Source organism: Sinocyclocheilus rhinocerous, unplaced genomic scaffold (genome assembly GCF_001515625.1).
Source record: "Sinocyclocheilus rhinocerous isolate Xijiao unplaced genomic scaffold, SAMN03320098_v1.1 scaffold1881, whole genome shotgun sequence".
Classification (NCBI taxonomy): domain Eukaryota; kingdom Metazoa; phylum Chordata; class Actinopteri; order Cypriniformes; family Cyprinidae; genus Sinocyclocheilus; species Sinocyclocheilus rhinocerous.
The window spans coordinates 42,751-56,776 of NW_015635041.1; the positions used below are offsets into that span (position 1 = coordinate 42,751).

The window sequence follows — 14,026 nt, forward strand, 5'->3', positions numbered from 1 at the left end:
TGTCCCTTTTAGACTTGCACTCTATTCATTTACTGCTTGTTTTCTTTAGTTTTTCTAATCTTTTTGTATTCTTTTTGTTTTCTTTTTATTTATTATACAATTAACAAAAGCAAAAAAGGCATCTAACACTAGCTTGCGCTATTCTTTTACTATTCTATCTGTTTTCTTTTTATTTGTTATATAATTGTAAAAAAAAAATTACCAGTGTTGGGGAAAGTTACTTTTAAAAGTAATGCATTACAATATTGCGATACTCCCTACAAAAGTAACTAATTACGTTACTTAGTTACTTTTTATGGAAAGTAATGCGTTATATTATTTTTGCGTTACTTTCGCATTACTTTTTAAATATAAGCAGGGCTTGATTGTTTTTAATATAAGAAGTTCTATTTATAGCAAATATAAAAGCCCTTTCACACCAAAAAGTGTAATGAATAAACCTCAGGCTGAAGCAAAAGTAAATTCACGTCTGTACAGTAGAACGCAGGAGAAGAAACACTCTTCAGCAATAAAAAAACAAAGCACAATTGTTAGTTTTCTCTAAAGTAATTTTTGCTTATTAGTATGGTTGAACTGGATCAGCAAAGGTCAGCAGCAAAGACATTGGTTAATAAAATGGGATTAGATACATTTGTGCTATTTAACATATTTAATTATTGCAGGTTTGCGTCATATTCTGAGTTTGCATTTCACTGTTTTAATTCATTTTGATGAATACTAAATCTGTTTTTTGTGAGTGGGATGAATTAATGCACATTCACATTTAGTCTAGAACTACAGTAACATATGTTCACACAGCGTACACAATTCCTCTGCACTTCTGATTTCTCCCAATATGAGGACAGGAGAGCTCTCAGTCAATACTTGGGAAAACAAAGTAACTGGCATTACTTTTTTGAAAAAGTAACTCAGATATTTTCTGGTAAATTAAAAAAGTAATGCGTTACTTTACTAGTTACTTGAAAAAAAAGTAATCTGATTACGTAACTCGAGTTACTTGTAATGCGTTACCCCCAAGACTGATAGTAATAATCAATCAATCAATAACTGCTGTTACTTTTTTTGAAAAAGTAACTCCGATATTTTCTTGTAAATTAAAAAAGTATTGCGTTACTTTACTAGTTACTTGAAAAAAGCAATCTGATTACGTAACTCGCATTACTTGTAATGATTCACCCCCAACACTTACTACAATTACTACGTGTGCTACGTTAAGCTAACTGAGACTTGTTATAGCACTTGTATATCATTGCTCTTTTGCTGATTTTGATTGCTTCCATTGTCCTCATTTGTAAGTCGCTTTGGACAAAAGCGTCTGCTAAATAAAAAAAATGACTAAATTCACAGATCAACCTCGACAGAATAGACATGAAACTGATCTTTTATTTAAATAATATAAACTTACATAAATTATTCATGAACTGAACAAAGAATTTAAAGGGAGAAGGTTCCATTAATAGAAATTACATTTTGGTGTTAAATCTGCTATTGTTTTACATTGAAATCTCCTATACAATATTCAATGCAATTACATCAAACAAATTACATTACAGACAAACTGTATTCCCTTACTTTACTCTTTCAAGGAAACATAATTCAATTACGGGGATTAATTATTTAGGAATGCATTGCACCCATCACTGATCATCTCTTATGACATACTCAACGTCACAACTGCATGGCACCACAATTAGTTTCACTGGAAACCACCAAAACCTCATTTCCTTTTGCTACAAGATTTTTAAATACAATGGAATGGAAATCTTTGACATGGAACTCAGATGAGCGTGACCTGCAGTGACATACACAGGTGACAGCATTATGATAAAAAAAGAGATTAAAAGAGATTAATGAAACGCTCCTCTGCAAATGGCTCAGAAAATCTTCTTTGAACTTTTTCATGCACTGTCCAATATTCTGCTTCTGTGTTCAATAATCTTTGCATTAGCTCAATTGTTACTGCTCTCTGGCATTGGTCAGTCAAGCCAGTAGTTGACATGTCTGACCGTTGAAACAAACATGTAACAGTGTCACAGGGTTTACCTTTTGTTTACACTTTATTTCGATAGCCCACTTTATACACTCTACTAAAAGTAACTTTGCAACTACATGCCAACTTACTCTCAGTAGAGTACTAGTAGTCTGTAAGGTTAGGGTTTGTTTCATAGGTTGACGTTTTACATGTATAACAAAGTTACTTATAGTTCATACTTATAGGTCATCATTTACTCACCCTCAGGTTATTCCAAACCTGTATGACTTTCTTTTTCCATTGAACACAAAAGACGATATTTTGAAGAAAATGGGTAACCAAACAGCTGATTGTCCCCACTGACTTCCATAGTATGGAGAGAAAAAAATAGTATGGAAGTCAATGGGGACCATCAGCTTTTTTTTCTTTTAAAAATATCTTCTTTTGTGTTCAACAGAAGAAATAAACTTATGCAGGGTTGAAACAACTTGAGGCTGAGTAAATTATGACAGGATTTACATTTTTGGGTGAACTGTCCCTTTAAGTACCATCATAATAAAGTTTTAGCAGATATTAGTTAGATATTAGTCTACTAATACTCTAATAACTGCTAGCTGACATGGAGTTGACGAGTTAATTATACTTAGTAAAATGTCTGAATTGGACTATCAAAATAAAGTGTTAGCACACAGTTTAGAGGAATCAACCTCCAAACAGAGGGAGATGACTGTGTTTGATAGGAAACAGTGATTAGCTAGTAACATGTGCCACCTGCTGGAGTGTTTGAGTGTGTTTGAGTGTTTGAGTGCTCTCCGGTGCTCACCTGCTCCTGCAGCAGTGCTATCTGTTGACGCATGTCTGCCTCTCTGCGCCGCAGACGCTTATTCTCCTGCAGCATGCGCTCATGGTCCTTCTGCTCGGTTTTATAATCAGCCTCGTAGATTTGAGTCTGTGCATGGATAAAATCAAAGTCTTTTACAATTACAACAGAGTAAAAACATCTATGAAGCAGATTAATTTATTTTTTTTAAATATATAAAATGATAAATAAATGCAACTTACATTACTTAAACTATTACTTATATTAATCTTAAATTATACCCGCAAATTATCCTTTGCTCTCATTTGTAAGTCGCTTTGGATAAAAGCGTCTGCTAAATGATTAAATGCAAATCTAAATATTTTACCTTCGGTTTGCCTACTGTACTAATGTTTAAGGTTTAACTCTATAAAGCCTACTATGTCGTATTTGATATGCAAATATCTAAGTCCCCTGAATTATCACTGTCACAACACCTGTTGCTCACACCTTCTGTCCTCTGTTTGACAGTTCATACTTTTTATTTTAAGGAAAAATAAAATGTAAAAACATCCACCTTTGAGCTCATTGTTCGCATGCTGTCTTTACTGATTTTTAAACAGAAAAAAATGTCTTTGATATTGTTAGTAATATTTCCAGATGAACACTTACTGGACTGAAGCAGCTCGGCTTTACTTGATTCTCCATCAATCATTTTTTAGAGTCTCAAATCTGATTATCAGGTATTTGAGGAACGTTTATTTGTTCATCTCTCAATCATCATTGTATTGCATTACATTATATGTTTTGTCATATAATGTCCTTTATATCATCTAAATATCATCTTAATAACACATACCATTGGAGATATAGAGTGATGATGACTGATATTTATATTATATATTTACATGCTATCAGAATTTTATTTTACTTTTTGGCCATAACAATATCAGCAGCTGCATTGAATTGCATATTTTTGCTCAGTTTGAGTCTCTGAATTTGTATGAATATATATAAAGTACGAGTATCATATTCTCTATATTATACTATATTAGCCATAAAAACCTAATTTATCAAATATATCACATATGCTATTTTGTCTAAAGGTCAGACTTTACAGTCTCTTTTCAAAATGACATTGAATGCTATGAACACATGATAGCTCACCTGACACCGCAGCGCCTCCAGCTGTTCTTTAAGATCCTGAACTTCTCTTATAGGGTCAGATTGTGTCTCTGTTCCCATGCCAGCCAGTCTGAGACTGGACTTTGTGCCCTGAGACGCAGGAAGCCCTGGAGTCGACCGCACATCCAGGGATGGCTTAGAAGGGCCCTGGACCAGCTGAGAGTCTGAGGAGCCACTGATATCTGGGGTCTTCCAAAGGAGAAAAAGTCAATGAACATGTTAAAGGAAAGTCACATAGCATACCCAGCTGATCTGATGCTGTAAGCTCACCTGAGTTCCTCTAGTCCACTGCTGAAGATCTGTTTGGTGCAGTCGGCTCTCCAGCAGTCTGATATACTCCTGCAGATGCTGGTTTTTCTTCAGTTCCTGCATCAGTGTTTGTTCATAATATTCCCTCTTGTTCTACAGACACAAATACGAACATGCAAAAGTCTCAGTGTCTGTTCATGGATCTGCTTCTGAATCAGAGCGATTCACAGCAAAACATCTGTCACACCATGGCGTTCCATGAAAATGTACAAAAAACAAAATTGATGTGCCACCTTTAAAAACAAACAAACAAACAAACAAATAAAAGTTCCATTTAGAACCAAAACTTTTTAAAGGTGACATATTATGCCCCTTTTTTACAATATGTAATATAAGTCTCTGGTGTCCCCAGAATGTGTCTGTGAAGTTTCAGCTCAAAATACTCCACAGATCACCAAAATCAAAATGAAGGCGCCTTGAGTGGAAGTTTACAGATTAAGGGGAGGTAATATTATAATGAGATCCCTTTGCCACGTCACCAAGGGAGCGAAATCAGACGCGCTCGTTTTCTCAGATGAGTTTCTCAGAAGTTACTGGGTTAATCTTTTTCACGTTTCCTTGGTTGGTAGATGCACCAGGGACCTGATTATAGCACTTAAAACCTGGAAAAGTCAGATTTTCATGATATGTCACCTTTAAGATTTTTAAGTTGCACAAAGAAAATTCAGTAACACTTTAGAATAGGGTGTTTTAGAATAGGGTAGAATTATTCACTATTAACTACTACTTTTCCCTCAATGAATTCCTAATTTGCTGATTATTAATAGTTAGTAAGGTAGTTGTTAAGTTTAGGTATTGGGTAGGATTAGGGATGTAGAATAAGATCATGTAGAATAAGGCATTAATATGTGCTTTATTAGTACTAATAAATGGCTAATATTCTAGTAAATATGCATGCTAATAAGCAACTTGTTAAGAGACCCTAAAATAAAGTGTTACCGAAAATTCTTACTGTCACCATCAGGTTATTCTAACCCCATGTGACTTTCTGTTTTTCTGTGTGGAACACAAACAAAGCTGTTTAGCAGAATTGTCATGCTGCTTTTTTCCTATACAACAAACGCATTATCAAAAATAAACAAAATTAATCCTAAAAGTATCATAAAAGTAGTCCAAAAAAAGTGTGAAGATTGTCAGAACTGTTGAAGTCACGTATGACTTAAATTTTGGTGGCTTCAGAAGATTTATATAGTTTATATAGTGAAATAATGTATATGACTTGTATGGACTACTTTGATTATACTATAAAGATGCCCTTTGTCCATTTTAGAGCCTGTCAGCATGTCACTTTGTGCATTCACTGTATGAAAAAGACCAGCAAGAATGCTGTGCTAAATTAGAGCCTGTCAGCATGTCACTTTGTGCATTCACTGTATGAAAAAGACCAGCAAGAATGCTGTGCTAAATATCTCATTTTTTTGTTCTACAGACGAATCAAAAGAGTTTGGAATGACGTGATGGTGACTAAATGGCAAATTTAATTTTGAGGTAACCTAACCTTTAAAAGATCTAATAGTTTTATGTAGAACTTCTGAAGATCTTACAGTATAATCAGGTGTTTTTTTTAAAATCCCCAAATAGCCACATAAAGAATACATGAACCCTTTACAGCCAATATGTGACCCTGGGCCACAAAAGCATTCTTAAGTCGCTGGGGTATATTTGTAGCAATAGCCAAAAATACATTGTATGGGTTAAAATGATAGATTTTTCTTTTATGCCAAAAATCATTAGGATATTAAGTAAAGATTATGTTCCATGAAGATATTTTGTAAATTTCCTACCGTAAGTAAATCAAAACTTAATTTTTGATTAGTAATATGCATTGCTAAGAACTTTATTTGGACAAATTTAAAGGCGATTTTCTCAATATTTTGATTTTTTTTGCACCCTCAGATTCCAGATTTTCAAATAGTTGTATCTCAGCCAAATATTGTCCTATCCTAACAAACCATACATCAATGGAAAGCTGATTTATTCCGCTTTCAGATGATGTACAAATCTCAATTTCATAAAATTCACCCTTATGACTGGTTTTGTGGTCCATGGTCACATATGGTCATTGATAAGAAGAGGATCCTTTGCTGAATCTGAGGTTCAGAGTATGTGAAATGTAACCACAACCTCTAGCATTAAGTTACTTGTAATTGACAAGCCGTCATCCTAACCTGGTTTAGAATGATCAACACTTGGCTAACCACCAGTGCAACCAAACAACCCTCTGCAGATGAGATCTGTCCACTGGCAGACAGCGAGGGCCTGGACCTCATCCAGCGGTTCATAAATCCACCCTCGACTGTCTTTAGTGCTGTGTTATGGGGCTTTAATGTCCTGGAGCATGTGAGCTTCATCAGGGATCAGGGCTATCCTGCAAAACAGCCTCATATTCCCGCCTCTCGACCATGCAGAGCAATCATCTGAACTACTTACTCCAATATCCTCTGGCTTTCTTCAAATATAAAGCGCTCCAGATGTAATAAATCAGACTCATCACACATATTGCTTTTCCCATCTCACAGAACCAGGCACCTAACATCCCAGCTAACAAAAGTATGTTTTCAGAATGCTTTGCTAATGTTCCCATTAAGTTATGGAAATGTAATTTCTGAATGTTCTCTGAATGTTCAAAACGTTAAATTTCAATGTTTTAAACAGTTTTTATGTTTTAAAAATGCTTTTTTCCCCCTTGTTTACGCAAATGTTAAAGGCATAATTCAGTTTTATTATTGTGCAAACATTATGGGAACGTTACATTTGAATGTTCTCAGTAATATAAGAAGTAGTAAAAAATAATTTAGACGTTAGTTTCAGAAAAAAAAAAACGTTCCATGTTTTTGTGCTGCTAATGTTTTATAAACATGAATGTTCCAATAATATTACTTGTCTTGTCTGGTCTTCAATAATGCTAAGCAAAACATTAGCACAGAAACATTATTCCTACATTTCTCATGATTTTTCTTCTGAAACATGATTTTTTTTAAATGTTGCTACATTCAAAAGTATGTTCCGATAATCTTGTCTTGTAAGGGAATGTTCCCTTAACGTTTACATAACCAAGAAAAAACACCTTATTCGGCATAATTTCTAAACCATAATTCCAGAATCGACCAAAACTACAACCAAAAATCTGATTGGCTAATGGGAATGTTGCTGCAGGACCAACACGCATGCATTGAACGCATGTTGAAGACTGACACAGAAGAGAAGAAATTGTTGAATAAAGTCATCATATTTATTTTCTTTGCACACAAAAAGTATTCTCGTAGCTTCATAACATTATGGTTGAACCACTGATGTTACATGGACTTTTTTAACAATGTCCTTACTACCTTTCTGTGCCTTGACCGTGGTAGTTCCCTTGCTGTCTATGCAGGGTCAGAGAGCTCTCGTATTTCATCAAAAATATCTTAATTTGTGTTCCCAACATGAAGGTCTTACGGGTTTAGAACGACATGAGGGCAAGTAATTAATGACAGAAATCAAGCGTAGCGTTAGTTCTGGCAGGTCACGTTAGTCAAGCTCGCATCAGCTGACTCTCAGCTGATCCCCATCAACCTATGGGAATACGACACCTATCTAAGCATTCATATATAAGGTCCCTCAGTATTATCAGCAGTTTTTGCATTGCTCAATAGCTAATTACCCTCCTCCATCCCCAACTCCTCCTCTGTCAGTCAGGATTCAGCCTTCTGATTCTCCTTTGAATCAGACTAATTCTAAAATGTGTACATAAAATTATTGAACTTTAACGATATCTGCAATACATTTATGTTGGTTCTGTTAATTGGCTAATCTTCTAATATCTGCTAATTGGCTTCATCACTCTGTCTCCTCTCCACCAATAAGCTGGTGTGTGGTGGGCGTTCTGGCGCACTATGGCTGTCGTCGCATCATCCAGGTGGATGCTGCACACTGGTGGTGGATGAGGAGATATCCCCTGACAATGTAAAGCGCTTTGAGTGCCTGGAAAAGCGCTATATAAATGTAATGAATTATTATTATTATTATTCTGTTCTGTTTACCCTGGGGGGGTTATCGCTGCTCTCCCTGCTCTCATCCATGCTAGGCTGCATGGATGCGCAGGGAGTTCTTGCCCAGAACAGAACCATACCGCCAATCCAAACTGTATGCTAATTGTCAATCATCTTTGACGATAGTGGTCCTGACAGAATTTAAATTTGTTTGGGTGAACTATCCCTTTAAGATTCAGATCAGGAAGAAACAGCTTCACAAAATACCAAAAAAACAAAAAACAAAAAAAACATGTCCAACCAGTGGAGCGGAGCAGGACTGTTGGCTCAACCGTTGGCAGACTGTGTTGCTAGGTAAACTAACAATATTTGCAATTCTGTTTAGTGACAGTAGAGATGCTAAAAATATACATTTGGCCTTTGAAACAGTGGAGATGTAAGAGTTTGAGAGCGTGTTTCTGACCACATACCTGTTCATGTTCTACTTTGAGAAGCAGTCGGCTGTTGAGCTGTTTGAGGGCCCTGCTCTCCTCCTCGAGGGCCGCCACACGCTGCTGGAGCCCCACACTCGTGCTGTGATAGATGTGATCCCACTCCTCGTTCAGCTTCATCAGCTGACACACACACACATACACACACACACACACACACACACACATTGCATTTTTACATCAGTGTGGGGACTTTCCGTTGACTTTGTTTTTACATATTCATTACAAGTCCCTTTACTAATCCAGTGTCCATACAGTATAACCTACTGTACTATGATTGTAGGGACATTTGATCCCCACAAAAAAAAAAAACCCACAGCCAAATCTGACTCAGCTACACAAAACACTTGAATAGATTATGTTTGTAAAAACAACACCTTACTTTCTTGATATAAAAATTGGCTAGAGTCTGTAATTAATATATTATATGAATACAATATAAGGGACCCTTTAATTAAAAATAATTTAACATGGAAATAGAGTGGAAAACACTATTCCCTTATTTGGTCTAAGTGTGACACCTTCTGGAGAAACTGTGTAACAGAATGCATGTTTGTTTTTTCAAATTTCAAATGAAATGAAATTTGAATTCAATTCTCTGAGCTGCTGTAATTCTAAAAATTATTTAAAAAATGTTTCTTTGTAAGGTGATTTTCAGAATATACAGCACTATTAGTACTAACAAAAATGTACGTTGGACTGTAATATAAACACAGTGGTTCATGAATATGGAAACAGAAAGCATGTTTGTTTTCCAGTTGATCTAAACGCATCTTTTTTTTTTTCCAACTGATGTTTGTAGTTTGTAGTCCAACTATATAGTTGATCCTGAAAATTGAGTTGTGAGGGAAGTCACAGCTGGTGGTTTATACCTCTTTGTTGAGTCTCCGGAGTTCAGTGTTTTTGTTGAGGAGCTGAAGCTTTTCCTCATCAGAGGAGGTGATTAACATGCTCTCTGTGATGAGGGTTAACTGCTCCTCGCCAGAGAGGAGAGACTCCCCCTGTGCCGCCTCCTCCACCGGCCTACAACACACACACATACACACACATGCACGCACACACACACACACACAGAGACACACAAACACACACACACACGTTGGTTTTTATGGTTTATGGGGAGTCTCCATAGGTGCAATGCCTTTTATACCGCCCTACACCAACCCTCACAGAACACTTTGTGCATTTTTAGATTTTCCACAAAAAAAAAACTAAAAAAAACACTCATTCTGTACAATTTATAAGCCTTATGAATTACGGGACACCGAAAGTGTCCTCATAAATCACCTTCACATTGTAATACCTATGTCATACCCATGTTATTATACAAATTTGTGTCCTCATAAACCACATAAACATGCACACACACAAAACATTTCTCTAAGATTTTAGGATCTCATTATTATTATTATTATTATTATTATTAGTAGTAGTAGTAGTAGTAGTAGTAGTAGTAGTAGTAGTAGTAGTAGTAGTAGTAGTAGTAGTAGTAGTAGTAGTAGTAGTAGTAGTAGTAGTAGTAGTAGTAGTAGTAGTAGTAGTAGTAGTAGTAGTAGTAGTAGTAGTATTGTTATTGTTATTGTTATTATTATTATTATTATTGTTGTTGTTAGAACCACCTTTTACAAACAAATGCTGGCATGTTTACAATATTTCACCCTATTTTTAACCTTGTTTTCTCACAGGCTTCCTGTTATGTAGGTTCCATTCACTCTTGACTAACCCTAACCTTCAAATACAGCTGCAGGCATGTTTAGAACTGAAATAAAACATCATTAAGACCCTTATGATGTTGTTTTCCTCATGGGGACATTTGCACATCCAATGCTTTTTGGATTTTGTCAGGTTGTGTTATTCTTGTGAAGATCCTCTTCAGAACAGCTTACAAGAGACGGGCCAAACCACACATATTACATGTTAATAAAACGTCATTAAGGCAGTAATTACAATTAGTGTTTGAAGCTGCTCCACAAAATAATAACAAATTAAATACACCAATACTGTATACCTGTAATTACACTGTAACATGAGAATTTGAATGGATAAAATCAGGCAAATCATTACAGCTAAAACCTCTTTTTCTTGACAGCCTTGTTCTTTCATAGCCATAGGGAACACGCTGTGCTGTCATTGCTGTTGAGGTAATACAGTAATGGGCAGACGGAGAATCTGAAGCAGCACAAATAAAGTCATGGATGTCATGCAAATGTTCCCGTAATTCATTACAGCCTCATGACGAATGACTCATGCTAAGCTGTGACAAAGTATTAACTAATAAAAGTTACACAAACACATCACCAGGCCCTATGAAAAAGAAAATGAAAATGACTCTAAAAGCTCTGGGAAATTTGAGCTGGGGTGTTTCTGTTACTATAGTCCCTTCCTGTGAGACTTTGTGTTTCTTTCCCCTCAGGATGTCGCACAAATATATCAAAATATGATTGCACTTTACACAATTCTCATGCTTACGTTCATATTACTAGTATATTGGTTGTTTATTAGTATTAATAAAGCACATATTAATGCCTTATTCTGCATGACCATATTTTAGATCCCTTAATCCACTCTAAACTTAGACTTAACAACTACACTACTAACTAGCAGCAAACTATAGTTAATATATGTGTTATTAAATATATGTGTTATTAAAAATTTTAAAAAATCATGGTCTCTACTGAGAAAATTACTACTTTTAAGTATCTATCTATCTATCTATCTATCTATCTTTATTCTGACTATTTATATCTATCTATCTACCTACCTATCTATCTATCTATCTATCTATCTATCTATCTATCTATCTATCTATCTATCTACCCATCTATCTATCCATCTATCTTTATTCTGACTATTTATATCTATCTATCTATCTATCTATCTATCTACCCATCTATCTATCTATCTATCTTTATTCTGACTATTTATATCTATCTATCTATCTATCTATCTATCTTTATTCTGACTATTTCTATCTATCTATCTATCTATCTATCTATCTTTATTCTGACTATTTCTATCTATCTATCTATCTATCTATCTATCTATCTATCTATCATGGTTTGTGAATATGGTAATGATACAGAACCATTGTATATCTCATTTATCTGCCAAACATGTGACTCTTTGGAATACTATTGTACAAAATTAAAGCATTCAACTGGCAAATTATTACAAAAATAGTGCCTACTTCCTGTTTACACTTTTCTGCTATAACAAACCGACTGTACTTTCATATAACACTATGACAGCTGCTGCTGACGTCCACTTAAACTAAAGAGAAGACTGTGTAATAATACGCACTCAGACTGCAGCTCATTCTCCTCCTCAGGTAAAGAGCGCTCTTTGCTGGAAGAGTCCTCTTCTGACAGTGACGACTGTGAACTTCCTTCCATCACCCTTTCAAATCTGATTAATAGCTACAGTTTAATCCTCTTGTAGTCTTTCACTCCTAAATCCACAGCGTGTGTAACGTGCACAGCAGCGTGCTAATGTGATGTTATTCACTGGAGGGGAAGTTTCACATATAAACACCTTCATTGACATGCAAGACATCACGGAGCAGGAAGTGATGCTCAGTCTGTCACAATAATAAACATATCCCAACTGTATTACCTTTACAAACTAATTACAATATAATGAGAATAATTCATTTAGCCGAATGCCTAGCTCTAGAGTGTGATTTATGATTTAAAAGAGTGATTTTACATGTTGTATAAGGGTTACTAGATAGAGATAGAGAATCAGGAAGTGATTTGATGGTGAGCAGCAGGGAATTTCCGCTTTAGCATCATGTGCTCTCCTTGGGCTTTCTGAAAGACTGCGAAAAGCAGTACTATTAAAAACCAAACCACGACGTCTCGCTGTTAACATGAGCGAAAGGACACTGGGAGGTTGTGTTTCACTTCCAGAATGTCTGTTTACTCATACTGTTAACTCATGTACTATGGTAACCATACTTTCCACCAAAATAGTTACAGCAGTTACTGTTACTACAGTAATAGTGTTACAAATGCAATATTGTTTCAGTTTTGTATGACTTAGTACTGAAAAATACCAAGTTCCTTATGAACAGTTCTGTTTTTGCACCAAAATGCCTGGATAATACAATCTTCCATGTGGCAATTTACAGTTTGCAATAAACTAACAAGTATTTTAGTGGAAACTGTGATTATAAAATGTATATATACTAAAAGAACAGAAAATAACAATACAGCACACAAATAGCTTAGCACAAATATATAGCTTCTATTTACACTATGTAAAAATAGCAGTATTTTCTGCTATTTATACTACTTATTGCAAATAGTGGCAAATATCTGCACCTCAATATTGTAGTACATTATAAAACAGCATGCAAATAACATATTAGTGTAAGTTGTCATTTTTATTAGAACTATTTAATGGATGCTGCCTTATTGGGACAATATAAGCCCTCCCTACACCTACCCTAACCCCAGCCGATACTTTATTTTCAGCTTTTCGTTTATTTTCTTCATTTTAATTAAAAATAAACGCCTTTCTGATAAGAGATGTGAAAAGTGAGAAGAATGAGTTCGGCAAAAGGTATATTCTAACTTGGGTCGATCGTGCCATATTGCATTAAAGAGCTTTATCATCTAAGCTACTGAAGCCGTCGCTTGTCGACTGTCTTTTGTAGTGTTGTCCAGCCCAACCACATGTTGGTGGGTGGAGGTAGTGCAAATAGCTTCTGCCAACAAGGCTGGCTATATGCACTTAGTGTAAATAGACACTCGGTTTATTTTTACAGACTGTAGACACAGTATGCAGTAAGAAGTATGCTAGTATTTCATTGTGAAAACTGCAGATGTGATGTGGAAGATGGATTAACACACTGACCACATAACCGTCCCACTGGCCACACTTCCTCTATTCATTATGACTGCACGCCAGTCAGTGTATTGCTGAGTCCAGCATTAGTTAGAGCATTAGCTCTAGTCAGCTGAGGGTGAAGGAAGTGCTTTAGCAATGGCTTTATTGACCCAGTGTGCTACCAGGACCAAGGATGAAATGTTCTGAAATGGAATGTCCTCTGTTCGCTCTGAAACAGAACTGAAGGACAAGGGTGATGACTGAATGTGCTGTTAGGTTTGCTTGTTAACTATGACCTTGTTAACAAAGGCACTGTGATGTTTGATGAGAAATGCAACAAAAACACACACCAAGCTAAACTGGATAGCAAAAAACCTAGTCATCCATGTCATAATTTCTTTGTATTGAAATTATGATTTCAGTCAAGTTTTTGGGCATACGGGTCAACCTATATGGCAAAAAAAAAAAA

At 35.6% G+C, this 14,026-nt stretch overlaps 1 protein-coding gene across 1 annotated transcript in view; it reads right to left on the minus strand.

Annotated features, from left to right (window-relative positions):
• LOC107746326 (myosin-3-like) overlaps window positions 1-12,204 on the minus strand; it is a 15,406-nt gene extending 3,202 nt beyond the window's left edge. Inside the window, exons 1-6 of the mRNA XM_016560476.1 lie at window positions 12,028-12,204; window positions 9,600-9,750; window positions 8,707-8,850; window positions 4,227-4,358; window positions 3,939-4,145; window positions 2,796-2,921 (exon numbers count right to left, since the gene is read on the minus strand). Of these exons, the coding sequence (XP_016415962.1) occupies window positions 2,796-2,921; window positions 3,939-4,145; window positions 4,227-4,358; window positions 8,707-8,850; window positions 9,600-9,750; window positions 12,028-12,119 (852 nt within the window). The 5' untranslated portion in view covers window positions 12,120-12,204. The remainder of the gene's footprint in view (window positions 1-2,795; window positions 2,922-3,938; window positions 4,146-4,226; window positions 4,359-8,706; window positions 8,851-9,599; window positions 9,751-12,027) is intronic.
• Between the last annotated feature and the right edge of the window lie 1,822 nt (window positions 12,205-14,026).